The sequence below is a fragment of the Xenopus tropicalis genome, chromosome 1 (assembly GCF_000004195.4).
Source record: "Xenopus tropicalis strain Nigerian chromosome 1, UCB_Xtro_10.0, whole genome shotgun sequence".
NCBI classification, from domain to species: Eukaryota; Metazoa; Chordata; class Amphibia; order Anura; family Pipidae; genus Xenopus; species Xenopus tropicalis.
In genome coordinates this window covers 159709330-159730261 of record NC_030677.2, presented here as the reverse complement: position 1 = coordinate 159730261, position 20932 = coordinate 159709330, and the positions used below count along the sequence as shown (strand labels likewise).

At 39.9% G+C, this 20932-nt stretch overlaps 1 protein-coding gene across 3 annotated transcripts in view; it reads left to right on the top strand.

The window, feature by feature from the left end:
* The window catches only part of tmem132b (transmembrane protein 132B), a 295846-nt gene that overhangs the window by 223926 nt on the left and 50988 nt on the right, over positions 1–20932 (top strand). For all 3 annotated transcript variants that reach the window (XM_002935284.3, XM_031892519.1, XM_031892521.1), the window contains one exon: positions 1569–1712. In XM_002935284.3, the coding sequence (XP_002935330.1) occupies positions 1569–1712 (144 nt within the window). The remainder of the gene's footprint in view (positions 1–1568; positions 1713–20932) is intronic.

Genomic DNA, 20932 nt, shown 5'->3' with positions numbered 1-20932 from the left:
TTGGTTACTCATTCTGTTTTAGCCTAAACTGTAACTTTTAGTGCAGGAAACATTGAAAATAGACATTATTTGCTAAAGTATCATCATGCAGCATTATGCATTATAGAAATTAAGGTAATTATACGCATCTTTCTTTTCTAGTAGTTTTTTCTTTATGGAAGCAACATGATAGACTCATTATGAGTAATTCTGTTTCTCCCTCTCACACAAACTGCTGTCTGTGACTCATTCTGGTAGTATTAATAACTTGTAGAAGAGTCTAAAGAACCATGAGTCTGTAACTATGCTTGGCCTGGGAAACAACAGCTTGTACCGAATGGATTCATCATTGATTAATAATTTATAACTAATACAGTAATTAACAAACTGTGCCATTTTGGAGCTCTGACAGGGGTATATATGTGGCATCTTTTTATATGTGGCTTTTTGCATACTTTGTGCTGCACTATGTGCGGTGCTAGAAGTGGCTGCATAACTTGGAAACAGTCCTGCTTACCCAGATAGCCTTGGAAGAACATTCTCTAGTTATTGCTTTGTAACAGGTTGAGTTTTTACATGATCAAAACAAATATCACCATAGTCTTTTTGATGTTTGGTGAACACCCTTATTGGCTGCTCTTCACTTGCCTTTTACACCCTGATCTTAGTGGTTGGACATTCTCAGGTTTATACACAAATGTGTATGATTTCTAAGTGATCATAATAGATGTTAGACACCAGCAAGTGAAACAAGCCCAAACATTAATTTCTTGAACTGATCACCCTGAATCACTTTTAATCTAGCATCATAAATAAACTCATCATCTTTTACAAGAATCCTACTCAAAGTCTTCAAGACAAGGAAGAAACCATACAACCCCATTATAAAATCATTGGGATCAGTTATATAGCACAAGCATTAATGGGCTGATTTTTTAACTTTATGAAGTCCTGAGTATTTATTTTATTGTGGTCAGTTTTTTAGAAGCTGGCATGGAAAGGAGGAAACTTTTGATTCAGTCATTAAATCACTGAACTCAGGATCAGAAAACACTCCATCAATTGTTCTCTAAACTGCTTGTGTATAAGTAAACCTTGAGTCTTTCATTTAGAATCTGATGATTTAAGCCACGCTTGGAACAGTCAGTATGAGGTGGCATTCTTTTACAAGCACTGACAAGGAGGCATGTTTATTAAGTTGTATAAAAGTAGCACAGCATAGAAAATGTGTATACATTTTCTATGATGCTTTTTATATGGCAGACTGACCTGAAAAAAGCATCATTTGATTTATGTTTCATGACAGCAAGGTCATGGGTGAAAGATCTGAAAAGAGCCACATTAGTCTAGTAATCATATGTAGAAACGAGCATAGTTAGTAAAACTTAACAAGTTTATATGCAATTTTATGTACAATCTATGTACAAGTTTGCTCAAGCCATGGAGCTTTATTTCATAATTGAAGCTGTTTACATATAGCTCGCAAATCACAATAATGCAAATATATTTTTATAACTGACTGCTTGTTTCAGTTTTCCTGTTTTTAGCCAGGCTGTGAAGTTGACCCAATGCTTTATTTATGTATGCAGGACACAGAACTTCTAAATACAGCTATTCTGACAGGAAGGGCAGTGTCGGTCCCTGTGAAGGTGGTGGCAGTGCAGCAGGATGGCTCTGTGATTGATGTATCTGACTTCAGCGAGTGCAGGTCAGCAGATGAAGATGTCATAAAGGTGAGTGTTCTTCTCAGATAATGTCCATGTCACCCAGCTGCCACAGTCTGCTCCGGAATCTCTCAGCCTATTATTCACTTTGGTTTCTTTTGAATAATAATATATTGTATATATGTTTGTGGTCCTAATACGACCTAGTAAATCCCCAAATCAAAAGAGGACATAAAAATGTGTGTAAAAATAGTGTATGTTATATCTTTGCATCTACACATATGTATTACATTTTGCAGCAATAATCATTTTTATTTGTAAATCTGTTTTTCTAGTTCATATGTTACCTGGGAAACCTGCTGTGTCATTTCTTGGATACAAAGGGTTAAAGACTGTGGAACGTGGATATGATTTCTCCCATTCATAGTGTAGGCTGCTACTAGGCTAATAATGTAGGCTGATAATCTGCTAATAACACAGAAATGCTTGCTGGAAACAAATACTAGTTCAAGTCCCAATTTTTCATTGTAATTGGTTCAGTCTAAATTGGACTCTGGCCATCCCATCCTGTTATCGATTCTTCCTGCAAATACCATTCACTGTGTCTTTTTTTTGTTAAATTTAGGTCTGTGAAAAACTGCTCTTTTCCCCCATATATATGTATAGAATGAAAGGTACACCTTATTGGGCACCAAATAAAATAGAAGCTAGGGACCTCCCCTACAAAGTACTCAGTTACTAAATAAATTGGTTAAGTACCGTTCGTATCTGTGTTGGTCAGAACTGTTCTTATTTTTAGCTTATTGGGTGGTTCATGTCTCTCTGTGCAGCCAGAAAATTGAGCACCAGAAATACACTGTGGTCATAGAGCTTGGCAGTCCCTTTCTAAAAAGAGATGGTCAGACACTGCCCAATTAACACATAAAAGCTTAACTCTTAAGGGCTCAGTTATAAGCACAAATGTGAAAAGTGTAATTTCATTGCAGAGTCACCATGTTTTCCCACATTGCAGCATGTTTCCCCATAATTTAATTGGCTACAAAGGAAAAATGTGTCTCATGCAATTGTGTTTAATGTGTCTAACACCCAATTGCTCTTGCTCTTTAGCATGAATCAACACAACTGATCTAAACAATTTTGGAAATGGGTGTCAAAATGACATCCGCATGTGAGTTTTTTTGGTGCAAGCACGCTGTATTATAGTAAAGCTGGTCACTGTGGGGACCCTGGAGTTACTGCCACTTGAGGTGGGAGTAGCTCCACGCTTCCCCAGCAACAATTGGTGCACAATTTGCAACAGAATATGGGACAGACACAGCAGCATGGAACGCAATTCTGCAAGAGGTCAACAAACAGCTTTGGATGCATGTACTTTTAAATAGATACTGATGCCAGAAATTAAAACTTTTCTTACATCTATAGTAACACAGGCATGCTATTAATAATTTTGCCTTAAAAGAATTTGCCCAATGCAGGGGTCCTCAAACTACAGCCCGCGGGCCGGATATGACACCCCTAGGTTATTTACCCCACCCCCACTGAGTCCTCACTCCTGGCTACTACCTGTCTGCCTCAGTGTGGTCCTCAGCCCAAGCTGTCTGCCCCAGCGCGTCACATCACCATGTCCCAATAGCCAACACTATTAACGCTGGACTAACTATAGTCAGGCCCCCCAACAGTCTGAGGAACCGTTAACTGGCCCCCTGTTTAAAAAGTTTGCGGACCCCTGGCCCTATGCTTTTACATTACCTATCTGATCCCCCATGTTCCTCTGTTAGGGGGCTGTCATATTTGTGCAGCAATAGGCCGTTACAATTAGAAGCTATAACAGGTTGATAAGGGACAGTCAGGCTGGCAAGACAGTCAGGCTTTAGAACTTCAGGTTCTGTTCACAGAATCTGTAGCAATAGAACAAGTGAGGTAGGGGTTGCGTTACCATGTAAACCTAAGTGATGTTGGGAAATGGTTCATCAGAGCATAAAGGTTTCCTTTCAGACCATGAATCAGAAAGGAAACCTTTATGCAGAATCAGTTAGGTCTGGGCAAAAAAATTCTATTTATTTGTGGCAGTTTGGATTGTATTTATGCACGTTTTTTACAGTTATGTAGACAAATTTGAGAATAGTTCTTTATTCTTTAGCAACTATTGTAGTTATGGTAAATGTGTTGGCTCCATCTGTTGTTGCTAATGGAATTTTACATCTGATGGTTTATTATCCATTTAAGTGCTGGAATTATGTATTATTGTCAATTAGAGAAAAAATGATTTTGTTCTCTAATTAATGAGATTTTCTATATTTTACTTGAGATTATGATATTGCCTCCCTTTAGAATGATAGTTGCTGCTCATAGAAAAAAGAACAACAAGCAGTTTAGATATGCAAATCCTTATCCACATTACTGACTATTCATAAAAACACAAAAAAAAGATTCCTTTTGATTTAGTATGTCCCCAAAGGACTTGAATTGAATTAAAATTAACATAATAGTTGTATTTTTATGAGGAGTTTACTAAATAAATTGCATGTTTAGTTCACCGCTGTTACTGAAGGCTACTACCCGGCAGAAAAGAAATGAATCAATTTATTAAAATGCTTCACTGTAGAGAATCCTTAAACTAAAATGTTACTGTTGAACTGTTATCTAATTATTAGTACATGGATGGTGCCCCACCAAGCTCAACCTAAATCCATGTACTATAAATATTAATCAGTTCTGGGATTGGGCAGGTTAGAAAATGTTATGTGCCAATGCACCATGTTGGCCAGTTCATGAGCAAGGGGAGATGAGCCTCAGCTCCCATTCACTTCCCACTGTTTGAAACGTTTAAGTGGAACAGTAAAAAGGTAGAAATGCTGTGTATGGCTCTTTGTATGCTCTCCAACAGTCCGGCCCATTGCCACCTTAAGAGTACTATAATGGTTTGTGGGGGTTATAGGAGGTTAAAATAAGGCTGTGGTCGGAAAGTTAAGAACAATGGTGTATTGGGCAGAGCTGAAATTAAAAGCAGTTCCCATTGCAGCCCAGTTTCATAATATCTAGGGAAGATGCAAAAGGAAGATATTTTTACATTTACAATGTACGATAAAACTTGAAGATATGTGCGGTACTTTAATAAGGGGGTGTTAGTTAAAGCTTAGTTTAGGCTTATGTCATACTTTGGGGGAGATTTACTAATCCACGAATCCGAATCCCAAAAGGGAAAAAATCGTATTGGAAATTATAATTTTGCGCCTTTTTTGTCGCCGTCACGATTTTTCGTATTTGTCGCGACCCCCCCCCCCCAGGCCAGTTGCCAAATTTTACCCAGCAAGCCTTCGGCAACAGCTGGGAAGCTTTTTTCTTTAAAAAAAATAATTTTTCATATTATTAATTTATCATATAGGCACCCCTTAAAGCTGGCGGCCTAGGCAAAGGCCCTCAGATGTTTGTATAGAAATATGACCCTGATCTTCCTATGCCTCCTTCCATATATTTGAATGAAATCTGCCTCTCACCACTTATGAAATGTGGATTTCAGAAAGCATAAGGGTATCAGAAATTTCTCTGCCAGCTAAAATATGCCGGCAACTATTCGTTTAGCTATAGTAAACAGCCAAGAACATGCACTTGTAAAAGTTATTACCCAGAGAAAACCCACCCATACACAAGGAATACAAACCCCTTGTAGAAGTTGGAATTGAACTCCGTTGCTGCAAGGCAGAAAAAGTATGCCTTTGTTTTGGAAACTGTAATGGCCCCACATTCACATAGCAGATACTTAATGTTTGTACCTGAACAAGTACATGAACAAGTGCTCCAGATCCTGTACGCCCATGGAAACTTTTGTGTATAGCAGACTCTTTGCACCTTTCCCTGTCATTGTAAATAAACCCTATCATTTTATATGTAAATAATCTTATACTGGCACGGCCCTTTAAAACAACTCGTGGAAGTTTGATTATCTTACAAAGTTTGGAGACATAAACCTAAGTAAATGAATTAAATATAATCACATAGCAGCAAAAATACTTTAGTTAAGCAAACAATAACAAACTGCTTTTGCTAAAGACTCTTGAATCTTTCACACAAATCATCTTGTCTACAGTGCAAAACACAAGAACAAAACAATGTGTGAGATACATACCTCTTGTACATAGCCTGGTAACCTATGCGATTTATTAACTTATATAAAAGAAGGAAGGGGAAAGAAGGATTTATTTATAACCCTCTGTACACACCGGTAGTCTAGAAATGCAGACAGTAGCATGGCCATACCTAATGTAATGCTAAGGTGCATCTAGTGTGTAGAAGGAGTGTTTGAATTTGAAGTCTTTGCTAAATTTTTGTGAAAGTCAGATAGGCCAGGTAAGGACAGGCGATTCTGAAACGTGATCAGACAAGCTAAGTTAGGTCACGGCATCTAGAAGAATAAGTGTGAACAGCATGAACAGGCCATATCAGTGAAGACGGCTCTCAGGAGCTTGGTCAGAACAAGCTAGGTCTAGTACATCAAGGTGTCAGAAAAGTAGAACAATAGCAGCCTAGATCACCAGGGAACAATGTAATTTATTAGCTTGGGAGGGATGATAGCAGACTGTCATAGTCCTGCATGTTTGGTTCATTTTCAATACAGTGCAGCAGCAGCAGTCAGGTTCTGGAATGATTTAACTCAACAGGAAGCAGATGGTTTAGCATTCATGTAACTAAAAGAACAGTCACAACATGGGATACAGACTATCAGCATTCAGAATCTGCAGTATAAATAAAGGTTCAAGCCTCTCAAATGCAAGGCAGCCACTGCATAGGCCAGCAAATAAATAAGCAGCAAATGTACTGCAACAGGCTATAGCTGTTTCTCAGTGGTAGCTAGTGATGAGCAAGCTTGCAGCATTTGCTTTATGTAAAAGTTTGCAAAACCACAGAAAATTTAACGGAACTTCACAATAAGTAATGAGCGGAATTATTTGCCAGGCATGGATTTGCAGCAAATTTCCATGTTTCACCATTGGCAAATTGTTCTGTGTAACGGGCGCAAAAATTGAGCGTGGAAAAATCACGCATTACAAAAAAATGCACGCGTCAAGAAAAATTGCTGCACGCGTCAAAAAAATAATGCATCTCAAAAAAAATTGATGCGGATGGCAATTTTTGTGAAAATGTTTAAAAGGTTTTTGGTGAAGCTAAATTGGACAGATTTTTACAATTCGCAATTTCATTAAATAACATAGGGCTCCCATGCAGAATCAGTGTTGAACCATACAGGCTGCTTCTCCATGATCCTCAGCTCACAGGACACCTATGCCACTCTCCATACTCTACAAATTGTGTGTTAACCCCTGTCGATTTTAATTTCAAGCATGGAGATTGTTTAACAGGTCATGTGGTTGTCATCACAAATAAGAATAAGGAATAACAGTCATGCTTTAAAATGGGATGTTAGTGTGCTACTAGAGTGGAGAACATGCAGGAATGCCAAACAAGGTTGATAGTTTAAAAATATATAGACAATTAAAATATTGTCTCTTATAAAACACTAAAACCGGCAGTACTATTTAAGCATCTGCAAATTGCTATCTAAATAAAATATTGATTGTGTCTAGAGTATTAAGCTAACAGCACAAAAGGTGGTTTGTCATTGGAAGCATTTTGCTGCTTTGACTTTTTCATGGAAATGCAGCATGGATAAAACTTATAGAAATATCTTTAACCCAGTGTGTTAATCCTACACTTCAAAACATAAACTGTTGTACAGGATGCAGTATTCATTGTGGTCGCTGCCTCTGGTTACAGCAGCATATAATGTAGGTATGAGGAGTAGTGGCGGTCAAGTACTTGCCTGATGATTTAAATAGGGACATCTTTTCCATAGTACGGTAATGGGGCTTATTTTACTTTCCTACTTTTCTTCCCCACACCATTTGTGTCAGTAACAAACCAGAAACTGTAATAATAAAGAATACCCTGGGAAGAACATGTCACCATTTTCCACTGTGCCCCTTGTTAAATAAATCCCGATGACCATACACTGCAAATAGTGCAATTGAGAGTCAGAAAACTAAGACAGAAAGTCGGCCATACATATAAATCAATTACAATTTGCAGCCTTATAGGGATACTAGCAACTAACTCCAACGTGTTCAACCTCCATTACATTAAAAGACTCTTAGAACAATTCAAATTGAGTAAATAAATACCATCCAATGCCATACTATATGCACAAATGTTTGTCATTGTCTTGTTACAAGTCAAGTCTTTTTGGTTCATCTTGTAATATCCTATATTGTCCCCATGTCACAAATGGTTAATAGTCCAAAGTGATTTAGATCTGAATTTAATTAACCTTCTGTCGGTTATTCCAATAAACTAGCCTTGGCAGAAGGAAAACTAATTATTCTTCTTGTTTTTCTAAATGCAATGTGGCAGTTTGCCCTATTAACAATTGTGTTAAATATCAAGCCTTAACAATCGCTCCATCTATTCACAGCAAAAGTCTTATCCTACATTTTCTAGAACTCATTTCCCTTCCATATAGGATCAGCATTAATACATAGAATACATAATTACCTTGCAGGAAAAAAATATTGATTCCTTTAAAGGAAATTCTTTTTTATATGAGTAAATGGGACCTTCAGCCCATATCTGTATTTGCTGTAAAAAAACAAAAGAAAATACTGTATATTTAGCACTGCAAAATAATCATTGATTTGTTTTTAGATTTTTGAATGACTCTTTTAAATTTATCAGTAGCAGTGCCCCCTTTTTAGCATTCGGTTTTAGTTTGAACCCACAGCAAGATTCAGATTTCCCAAGTCAATTTACTGCTCAAACATAGTGATGAGCAAAATTTTTCTACAGACATGGATTTGCAGTGAAACTGCGCAAAAAATTTGCTGCAAAAAAAAATGTGGCCAAGGCAAAAAAGTCACCACAAAAACTGCCCATTTTATGCAGCTGGAGCAAGAAAGTCCATTGACTTTAATGCATTTGAAGGGTTGCGGGTGTAAAATTTTGTTGCATAAAAAAAGTCACCTACTGACTTTAAAGCATTTTGCTAATTTTTCCACCAATTTTGCTAATTTTTCGGTGAAGTAAACAGGACAGATTTGCTCAATACAGTCCTAACATACTACATGCAGATTTTTAGCAAAACAAAATGAACTGATGTAAATCTAGAGTGCTCATCTGATCACTTCTGAGATATACTGTATGCAGCTTTAGATCAAGGGTAACTTCTTATATGCACAGGTGTCAAAAAGCTGTTCTATGCCACTTTGATAATAAATCCTAGATAGAACCTGCCAAAATTCTTGTAAATTAATTTGTGCGGTTGGGGGGGGGGGGGGGTATACAGACTGGACTATATCAGTGACTGGTGTGTTTGGGAGGGGGGGGATAGAGACTGGACTATATCAGTGACTGGTGTGTTTGGGAGGGGGGGATAGAGACTGGACTATATCAGTGACTGGTGTGTTTGGGAGGGGGGGATACAGACTGGACTATATCAGTGACTGGTGTGTTTGGGAGGGGGGGATACAGACTGGACTACTGGGCTATATCAGTGACTGGTGTGTTTGGGAGGGGGGGGATACAGACTGTACTATATCAGTGACTAGTGTGTTTGGGAGGGGGGGTACAGACTGGACTACTGGGCTATATCAGTGACTGGTGTGTTTGGGAGGGAGGGTGGGATGCAGACTGGACTATATCAGTGACTGGTGTGTTTGGGAGGGGGGGATACAGACTGGGCTATATCAGTGACTGGTGTGTTTGGGAGGGGGGGATACAGACTGGGCTATATCAGTGACTGGTGTGTTTGGGAGGGGGGGATACAGACTGGGCTATATCAGTGACTGGTGTGTTTGGGAGGGGGGGATACAGACTGGGCTATATCAGTGACTGGTGTGTTTGGGAGGGGGGGATACAGACTGGGCTATATCAGTGACTGGTGTGTTTGGGAGGGGGGGATACAGACTGGGCTATATCAGTGACTGGTGTGTTTGGGAGGGGGGGATACAGACTGGGCTATATCAGTGACTGGTGTGTTTGGGAGGGGGGGATACAGACTGGGCTATATCAGTGACTGGTGTGTTTGGGAGGGGGGGATACAGACTGGACTATATCAGTCACTGGTGTGTTTGGCAGGGAGGGTGGGATACAGACTGGACTATATCAGTCACTGGTGTGTTTGGGAGGGAGGGTGGGATACAGACTGGACTATATCAGTGACTGGTGCTTTTGGGAGGGGGGGATACAGACTGGACTATATCAGTGACTGGTGTGTTTGGGGGGGGGGGATCCAGACTGGACTATATCAATGACTGGTGTGTTTGGGAGGGGGGGGATACAGACTGGACTATATCAGTGACTGATGTGTTTGGGAGGGGGGGATAGAGACTGGATTATATCAGTGATTGGTGTGTTTGGGAGGGGGGGATAGAGACTGGATTATATCAGTGATTGGTGTGTTTGGGAGGGGGGGATAGAGACTGGATTATATCAGTGATTGGTGTGTTTGGGAGGGGGGGATAGAGACTGGATTATATCAGTGATTGGTGTGTTTGGGAGGGGTTGGATACAGACTGGACTATATCAGTGACAGGTGTGTTTGGGGGGGTACAGACTAGACCAGTGATCCCCAACCAGTGGCTCAGGGGCAACATGTTGCTCACCAACTCCTTGGATGTTGCTCTCAGTGTCCCTAAACCAGGTAGTTATTTTTTAATTCCTGACTTGGAGGCAAGTTTTGGTTGAATAAAAACAAGATTTCCTACCAAATAAAGCCCCTGTAATCTGATAGTGTACATAGAGGCTGCCTTATAGCCAATCACAGCCCTTATTTGGCACCTCTATGAACTTTTATGATGCTATTGTTGCTCCCCAAGTCTTTTTACATTTGACTGTGGCTCACGAGTAAGAAAGGTTGGGGAACCCTGGACTAGACTATATCAGTGATTGGTGTGTTTGGGAGGGTGGGATACAGACTGGATTATATCAGTGACTGGTGTGTTTGGGAGGGTGGGATACAGACTGGATTATATCAGTGACTGGTGTGTTTGGGAGGGTGGGATACAAACTGGATTATATCAGTGACTGGTGTGTTTGGGAGGGGGGGATACAGACTGGGCTATATCAGTGACTGGTGTGTTTGGGAGGGGGGGCTGCAGACTGGACTATATCAGTGACTGGTGTGTTTGGGAGGGGGGGGATACAGACTGGGCTATATCAGTGACTGGTGTTTGGGAGGGTGGGATACAGACTGGGCTATATCAGTGACTGGTGTGTTTGGGAGGAGTTGGGGATACAGACTGGGCTATATCAGTGACTGGTGTGTTTGGGAGGGGGGGATACAGACTGGGCTATATCAGTGACTGGTGTGTTTGGGAGGGGGGGATACAGACTGGGCTATATCAGTGACTGGTGTTTGGGAGGGGGGGATACAGACTGGACTATATCAGTGACTGGTGTGTTTGGGAGGGGGGGGGATACAGACTGGACTATATCAGTGACTGGTGTGTTTGGGAGGGTAGGATACAGACTGGGCTATATCAGTGACTGGTGTGTTTGGGAGGGTGGGATACAGACTGGGGTATATCAGTGACTGGTGTGTTTGGGAGGGTCGGATACAGACTGGGCTATATCAGTGACTGGTGTGTTTGGGAGGGGGGGATGCAGACTAGACTATATCAGTGACTGGTGTGTTTGGGAGGGGGGGATACAGACTGGACTATATCAGTGACTGGTATGTTTGGGAGGGTGGGATACAGACTGGGCTATATCAGTGACTGGTGTGTTTGGGAGGGGGGGATACAGACTGGGCTATATCAGTGACTGGTGTGTTTGGGAGGGTGGGATACAGACTGGACTATATCAGTGAGTGGTGTGTTTGGGAGGGTGGGATACAGACTGGACTATATCAGTGAGTGGTGTGTTTGGGAGGGTGGGATACAGACTGGACTATATCAGTGAGTGGTGTGTTTGGGAGGGTGGGATACAGACTGGACTATATCAGTGAGTGGTGTGTTTGGGAGGGGGGGATACAGACTGGACTATATCAGTGAGTGGTGTGTTTGGGAGGGTGGGATACAGACTGGACTATATCAGTGAGTGGTGTGTTTGGGAGGGTGGGATACAGACTGGACTATATCAGTGAGTGGTGTGTTTGGGAGGGGGGAATACAGACTGGACTATATCAGTGAGTGGTGTGTTTGGGAGGGGGGAGACAGACTGGACTATATCAGTGACTGGTGTGTTTGGGAGAGGGGGGTAAGTGCAGATTTTACAGCAGCTCAATGTCTTTTGCTTTGTTGTCTCCAATGGTATTCATACGTACAATATTATGCAAGCTAAACCCTACCCAGTAAGGGAATATGCCTGATACATGTAATTCAATCTCACTATTTCATGTTTACAAGCAGCAAAGAAAAAGTAAACATATAACAATATAGGGCCGTTAGACAGTAGAGCAATGCAAGCTGGTGAGAGCTAACATTTGTACTGACATCTATATATCGACCTTGTGAAAAGCACTTTAGGGCACAAAATGGAGTGAGAGATCATGCTAATTAGATTTTATATGTAAAGGACATCAATGTATAAATAGCCATTAAATTACCTCATAATCATTGGCAGAGTGATTAAAGGAATATTTTTAAAGAGAAACTGTTTAAAAACTACAAGGTTCATTTTTCTGCTGTTGAAACAAGGTAGGATTTGGCAGTACATCAAAACCTTTTTTTCCCAGACATGCTGTTAGGCATCACACATCTCACAGGGTATGTTGTATACGTGACTTGAGCTCATATTCTGCTCACTCATTCAAGATATCTCTCAATCTCTCTTAATGGGTTTTTTACAAATATGTTTTGCAAGGTGCTCTTGAATAAGTCATGAGGATTAATTTAATCAGTATACCCAAAACACACCTCATATATTTTTAAGTAAGATGGAAATAAAACACTAACCCTAACCCAAACCCTAACCCTAATACACTAACCCTAACCATAATACACACTAACCCAAACCTTAACTCTAATACACTAACCCTAATAAACTAAACCTAACCCAAACCCTAACCCTAATAACCATAATACACCCTAACCGTAATACACCCTAACCCTAATACACTAACCCTAACCCCAATACACTAACCCTGCAACCAGTTGGCAGATAGAGTAATAGAAATTTGGCAGCTTAGATGTACAAAAGTTAGAATTGCCACCTCACAACACAGGGGCTAAAGCTTGGTCTCAGTATGGCCAAAGTGTAAAGGCGAACTCTGGCTTCAGAACCAAAATTTGTCAAAGAGCCCCACACAACACAGAAACTCCTAATAATACCTACCACTGTGATCTGTATAAATAAATACCATTTTTATATTCTGAAGTCCAGCTGCAAAACAATTTTTTTCTGAATTATTTGAAATCCTGGCAGGGGAAGGGGGACTAAAACATTGATGTAACAACTTATCCACAGCATACAGACAGCATGCAGGAACCATATAACCCATAATGCATTTCACTGTGATGTTCCTTTCCTGACAAGGGCAGCGTCAAATTGGTGGCCCTCTATAACAACCCTTCCCTCTCTGCTTTTGTACCCCTTGTGATCCTACTTCGAATACACTCACACAGCAACCCTTTTTGTGGATAGAAAAGGCCGCAGCCCGTTTATTTGCAACAATATAACATTTTCCATTATTACACATAACCCGATTTAACAATAACCTATTGTCACTTCAGACGCACGTGACTGTAGGCGTGGCTGTCTAGAGGGTCCCTTGCTCAGTCTCACACACCTGACACCCAGGTCAGACTAGCGATAAAGGACATACGATAAAACAAGTACAAACAGTTTTAAAATAAAAGGGAAAAATATAGAAGTATAGTCAGAAGAGCTGACTATTTATCCCAGTTTGGGGGGGGATCAGGTAACTGGACACTCCCCCTCCCTCAGGAATGCAAGGGGCGGGGCCATTAGCAGGACACAGTGTGAGTTTTATGATCGCCTGTGTATGGACTGAGTGTATGGACTGGTCCAATGATACAAATGACCATAACTCCTTGTGGGAACATAATAGAAAGATGAAATTAGATTCATCAATTCTAAATGATCCCACCGGTCCCATACAGACTAAACTTCACTACTGTGTGACCTGCCCCTGCCCAGATACTCCTATCTGACAAACTGAGAACCCAAATCCAGCGATGTTTGGACCCGTATGAAAGGCCATCTTAAATGAAACATATACTCAGGTTTTGGTACCTCTGGTATAAATAGTATGGGTTCTGGGACAATAAATGTTTGTGAGTTGGGGTTATGGTGTGACCTCCACATCACCTATGATGGGTCCCAATGTGAACTCCCCCACATGGCATGGCTCTTATCAGCCAGGGATTAGAGTTGGGCATTCCAGGATGTGAGGCCTTTACACATGGCTGGTTCCAGACCCTAGTGACCAGAGGCCTGTTATATATCTCTTTCTGGCATATTTCTGGAAGATTTTGGGATACCTTGGCCTGCTTGATTAACCCTTACAGGCCTATATCATGACACCTATTAATGTAATTAAATAACATATCTTAATCTCTTGATAACACAGTAACAATAAGCCGCTGAAGGCTGCTTTGTGGAAGCTGTACCTGCCCCCACCGCAATCAGTTCCTTGAGGTTAAAAAACCCCCTTTTCTAACCCCCACAGGGGGAGGGTGGGAGCTTGTTCTCTCAAAATGGCCACCTTCCCCTATGCTCCTCCTTGCTTAACTCACTCTCTCCTCATCTCAGCCAATCCCGTGTAGGACTACATTACCCATAAACCCTATCACCAACAAACTTTCCCGGGCCTTTTCCTATCCTTGTCATGGCCCCGTACCCTCCACTCCTGCCTCGTTCCATTCCGGGGCCCCCTTATTGATATTACATGTGCAGGGAATTGTGGGATCTGGATGATGAGGCTGAAAGCAGTCTGCGGACAGTCAACTTCTGTTACATTTCTGTTACAACTTCTGTTTCAAAGTAGTCAGCAAGATCAGCAGGAGAACTGGAGGTTAGCTGTTCCAAACCATATTATTACATTAAAAATCATGAAAAGGCTGCATATATTTTAATTGATCTACATTGCAAAGTTGCTTGAAAATACATTTATTTTTTAAAAAGTTTAAGTAATGTTATGTATGTTTGGGTGGAATTCCCCTTTAAGTGAAATAGTTTATTTCTTCCTTTATTTGTGTGGTGTCTTTGAATTCTCTAATCTCCTCCGAAAAGCCAAATGAATACTGGTACCCGCCTGTATGTGTGCATGTTAGGAATATTACACTGTAAGTTCCTCTTAGGCAGGGACCAGTTTATAGCAGGGATTATTGTTAAACTAACTTTTATGTCCATAGTAGGGCTGGCAGAGATAAGTGAAAAGACTTTGGAAGTCTCATGTTGTCTGTTAAGAGCTTGAAAATTATTTCTTGTATAGAATAGTTTCAGCCCCCAACTGAGAAAGGGAAGCTTTACCTAAAATAACTGTATAATATTGCTTTTTGCTCAGGGAAACGGCATGTTTTCAGCTTTGGAGGTCTTTCAGCGCCAGTACAGCAAGGCTATTAATTCATGTTACCTTTTGGCTAAATGGTCCCCATTAAAATTCTATAAAAACTTGAAATGTAATAATGCAGTAGAACAAGGGTCAAAACGAATTGTCTAATTTAAGCATGTATTTCGGGGATTCTTAAGCTATGGGTCAGGACCCAAACTTGGACTGATTCTTGGCTACCCCAGAAGTATAATATTACCCTGGCCTTTAGTTTAGTCATATATAATCATTACTTTCCAACATCCAATAAAGCGTGGCAGGAGCCAGTTGATCAATGTGAAAAATAACGTTAGTGTCATTTCAAGCACACAATATTCCAGAGGAGGGCACCCTTCCTCAAAATGTTGTGTTCTTGATGTGACACAATTAAATTCAGGGGTTTATCCCCATTGATCGCCTTCCTACACCAACCACTGAAAACCCAACTTTACTTAATTCCAAAGCAAAGATCTATACTCCCCTAGTCTACTGTATATACATTTATACTCCCCTAGTCTATATACATTTATACTCCCCTAGTCTATATACATTTATACTCCCCTAGTCTATATACATTTATACTCCCCTAGTCTATATACATTTATACTCCCCTAGTCTAGATACATTTATACTCCCCTAGTCTATATACATTTATACTCCCCTAGTCTATATACATTTATACTCCCCTACTCTGCTGGTTTTAAAGGAGTAGTTGTCACATAATATAGCTATACAAAGCAACGCAACAGCTACAGTACCTCCCTAGTGAAGTTATTTTAGGTTTTTTACTACTGCTATGGTACCCAAATTCTGTAGGTGATTTCTTCCCCCTTTAATCACTAGTTGGCACATATATAACACTGATACTATGTACGTTGATATGGTTTCAGCTTTCAATATTTTTTCTTTAAATTAATAGCTATTTTGTGTACCAGCAAACCCTTGGTGGCTTTCAAAGTTCCACTACAGTGCATTTATTTGAGTGATCTGCTGTTATTTATTGTCAGACTAATACCCTGTCCTCCCACACGCCTCTCCAGATAATCCCTTGCAAACCCAACAGAATACAGCTGCAATTGCATACAATTAAAGGAGATTGCCAGTGTGCATTAAAATAGTTCTATTTAAAAATTTAGAAATTGAGAATAAATTGGATTTGGCTTTATTTAAATCATATTCCCATCCCATCCTGATGTTGACACTGTATAGTGAAACATATTCTCAGTGTTTTTCTTTATGTTGCTACAATGCGGGGGCTGCACAAAAGGGTTCAACTTGATGGACAGTTATCTTTTTTTCAACTCAAATAACTGTAATTATGTAGATAAAAAGCACAGCAGATATCAGATATTTTCCTGCTATAATACTGGTTGCAAAACCCTGCTTTAACGCTTATATTTAAAAGGATCCATTTTCTTATAAAATACTTCCAAAAATATATTAGATAATAATGACATGAGATGCTTTTCTACTTTATGTTTTGATCATTTTTAAAAGGATTAGGTCAATAAGCAGAGACTCTGCACTAGAAACAATAGAACTGTTCTTTAGTATGAAGGAAGTGATCACTCCGTGAAGCTGTTGATATTTAGAAGATAGATAGATACATCCCTGGGCTGATTCTAACATCCCCCCTCCCCGCTGTTGAATTAATGCCTACTTTGGAAAGCAATATGGTTTCCTATCAACACCAAACAATCTAGGGCAAACAGAAAGCAAATGTTCAGTATTTCTGCAGTGCAGATATGTATTGGATAAATATCTGATGTTATAGAATGTGCTAGCTGCTAAACTGTTCCATGAAAAAGGAATCAGCATTAAGTATGGGATTCTAACCTAGTATAGTTCAAAAGAGATGGCAGCTTTTCTTTTTTTAAAATGTGTAACTCTTACTACCCCTATATGCAATAAAAGGCACTAAGTTTGCCCAATAGTAGTAATCCATAGCAACCAATAAGATGTTTGATTTAAAACAGGTGACCAGTAAATGCTACCTGCTGATTGGTTGCTATGGGTTACTGCTACTGGGAAAACTTAGTCCCTTTTATTACATAACTTCCTTAGTATCTAAAGAGAGATAAAGAGCTCTGTATAAACAAACCATAAGCTGCTGCAACCTTTGTTAGGCTTGTGCCACATGGCTTGTGGCAAACTGCAAACGGAACTTCTTATGGTTTTCTGTTAACAATGGTTTTTTTCTTGCCACTCTTCCATAAAGGCCAACTTTGTGCAGTGCACGACTAATAGTTGTCCTATGGACAGATTCCCCCACCTGAGCTGTAGATCTCTGCAGCTCCCCCAGAGTCACCATGGGCCTCTTGGCTGCATTTCTGATCAGCGCTCTCCTTGTTCGGCCTGTGAGTTTAGGTGGACGGCCTTGTCTTGGTAGGTTTACAGTTGTGCCATACTCCTTCCATTTCTGAATAATCGCTTGAACAGTGCTCCGTGGGATGTTCAAGGCTTTGGAAATCTTTTTGTAGCCTAAGCCTGCTTTAAATTTCTCAATAACTTTATCCCTGACCTGTCTGGTGTGTTCTTTGGACTTCATGGTGTTGTTGCTCCCAATATTCTCTTAGACAACCTCTGAGGCCGTCACAGAGCAGCTGTATTTGTACTGACATTAGATTACACACAGGTGCACTCTATTTAGTCATTAGCACTCATCAGGCAATGTCTATGGGCAACTGACTGCACTCAGACCAAAGGGGGCTGAATAATTACGCACACCCCACTTTGCAGTTATTTATTTGTAAAAAATGTTTGGAATCATGTATGATTTTCGTTCCACTTCTCACTTGTACACCACTTTGTATTGGTCTTTCACGTGGAATTCCAATAAAATTGATTCATGTTTGTGGCTGTAATGTGACAAAATGTGGAAAAGTTCAAGGGGGCCGAATACTTTTGCAAGCCACTGTATAATTGCGAATTTTGTATGCGCAGTACAAATGTCCTTAAAGCTTTTTCAATATGGCATATTTGAAAATTACAAAATGTGCACACTCTGCATCCCAGTTATGACACAACTTTAGTAACGGAAAAAATATTTGCTAAGCTGATTTCTCAAATTGCAAATTTGTGTTTGGAAAGAGAAAATTGGCGCTATATTCAAGCATAATAAATGCGCACAGATGGCATGATCATGCAAATCGCAATCGTGAATTTTTGTGCGCAATTCCCAAAAAAAGAAAAGATGGAAACAGCAGTGCAAAATGTAAGCTTTTAGGGCAGGGGTGCTAAACTCAATCACACAAGGGCTAAATTGGGGGCCAAATTTTTTATTAAGATACTTAGTAAGATAACAAGTCTTAGTTACTATGTTAGGCAAATGGAAATTGATCACGCTGGACGGTCAGACACACTCACCAAGGACCACATAAAACAGCCAGGCGGGCCACGGGCCTTGTGTTTGACATATGTGGTTTAGGGGAAAACAATATGCGATGCGCAAACTTTATAAATGACCCCCTATCTCTTTTCTAGGCCCCCTGTGAATGACTACATAGGAATGAGGCTCACTAGAATGACATTGTGGATGCCTCCATAGCTTTTGTCTTGTTATTAAAAGAAGAGGACAGAAGATGTGGACATAGATCCTTAGGGTTAAATGTGAGATTTTACACTAAGACACAAAATAAGATAAATTGTGGTATGTGCATCATAAATGTGGGTAACTGTAGTAGTGCAAGCCCCTCGTCCCCCTTATCCACCACTGCTACCTTACAAACAGGTGGGTTGGGAGGGGAGTAATGACAGGGAGTGGTGATAAGCTACAAAAGGGCTGGAACTCAGGGTTGTCAGGCAAAAAAGGTATAAGTTATAGAAAGAAAGAATAAGTTATAGAAGAATATAGATGATGAATTCTGAAACTGAATTTTATATAAACAGAAGGTTTCATTATACTTCTTATTTGTTAATGTAACAGTAACCCTGCTGATAAAAGGGTAGGTTTTTCCCTTTAAGCAGTAGTTTGTATACAGTCTCCATACTAGGTCTCCATCTCACCACTTTCAAATAAAAACATACAGTATTCTGAATATTATTCAACACCAACTGCGCCTTATTGCTTTCTAGACAATATTCATGGCAGTAAATGGTTTTGTTCTATTTTTTTCCATCTCCAGCTGTGCAAGTTATCTCAGCATCTCTTTTTAATACAGTTTGGATTTCCAATGATGATGAGGATGGCTACGCAAGTGTGCTCATTGCTTTCTGTGTGACAGTGTGAAATGTTCTGCCTTGATTATAAAGTACATTTTCTTGCTCAAAATAAATGACTGTGAATATCTGAACAGAACCCCCCCCCCCCCCAGAAACCCAGAAATATGCATACATATAATGCCCAACTGCCGTTTCTGTATTCCTTCTTTTCTAAAGCAATTGACCTAATGAGTGTAATTGGCATACGTATAACCCTATCTATCTATCTATCTATCTATCTATCTATCTATCTATTTATCATCTACTGTATCTATCTATCCCTGTCTCTCCTTCTCCATAACCTATGTAAATATGTATGGCTCTGACTATTTTGCAGAAGAAAAGCTCTGCGGTATTGTCCAACAGGAAGAGTTTCAAATGATATATTACTTTATACCTAACATCGCCTTCATAAACATCACTATACTGACAGTGGCTGAGCTACTTATTTTACATAATCTGCGTGTTAGACTGAAATCAAGGGGAACCTGTTGGTTGAGGATAAAGTGAACATAGGACCTGCTCTTCATATAAACACCTGAGTTTAAGTTGCCATATTGCCTTTCTAAATAGATGCATTATGTCTAAAACTCAGTGAGATAGCGCAATCATATCATCACAAATGGACTGTGCCATTTTGTTACATCCCAGGCAGATATTATGGTTTGCCCACTAATACATATGAATGCAAAGAAGTAAATGCTTAGTGCACACAATAGGCTAGTCATTCACAAGACATATTTTCTCTTTAATAATAAAAGGATTGTCTTTTGTAGGACACTGTTTTAATTCCTGTCATCTGCAAAGCAGCAGAAAAGGTTCCGAGAGGGAGAATACATTGATATTCATACATTATGCGCCTGATAAGCCTTTGCTTTAGCCGAGCTGTTTGATAAGAGCGCATTTGAGGAATCTCTCTCTGCCCTTCATTTCTATCTAGCCATTAAGTAGCCCATCATCTCCCGACCTTCCTGGATTTTGATACATAAGACTTGCTTTGATTGGCATATCAGTGTTTAGCTTATTAATACCTTATGATAAGTGTCAATCAAGGGTTTACCTCTATTCTTATTTACAATGTATAATTTACAGGAAAGAGGATTAACAGGGATTTACTTATCCAGCAAATTGGCTGCAATCTATGTATTTAACTATTGCTTGGTTTTTATTTTCTTGATACAGTCACATTTACTCTTATTTATTGAAATTGATATGAAATGCTTCTTTATTTAGCCAATATGTCTGTCTGCTTTGAAGGGTATCACCCATGTAACTGAAGTTTTTAGGATACAGAAACATTTTTCCATCAGTGCTTTCAAAAGGAAAAAGTATTGCAGAAAGGAGGCCACTGGCTCCAGACAAAAGCTATTTTCTGCTCTGTCACTTATAAAAGATCAAAATCATGTACTGAAGTCTTCTTGCCCAGCATCCCTGAACTGAAACCCAGCCAAGCCATCTTGGAAAATATAAATGCAGTAACACAGGGACTTACTTCATCCAATATAACCACCTTCTGCAGCCTTCATTTCTCCAAACTCCAGTCGATGTT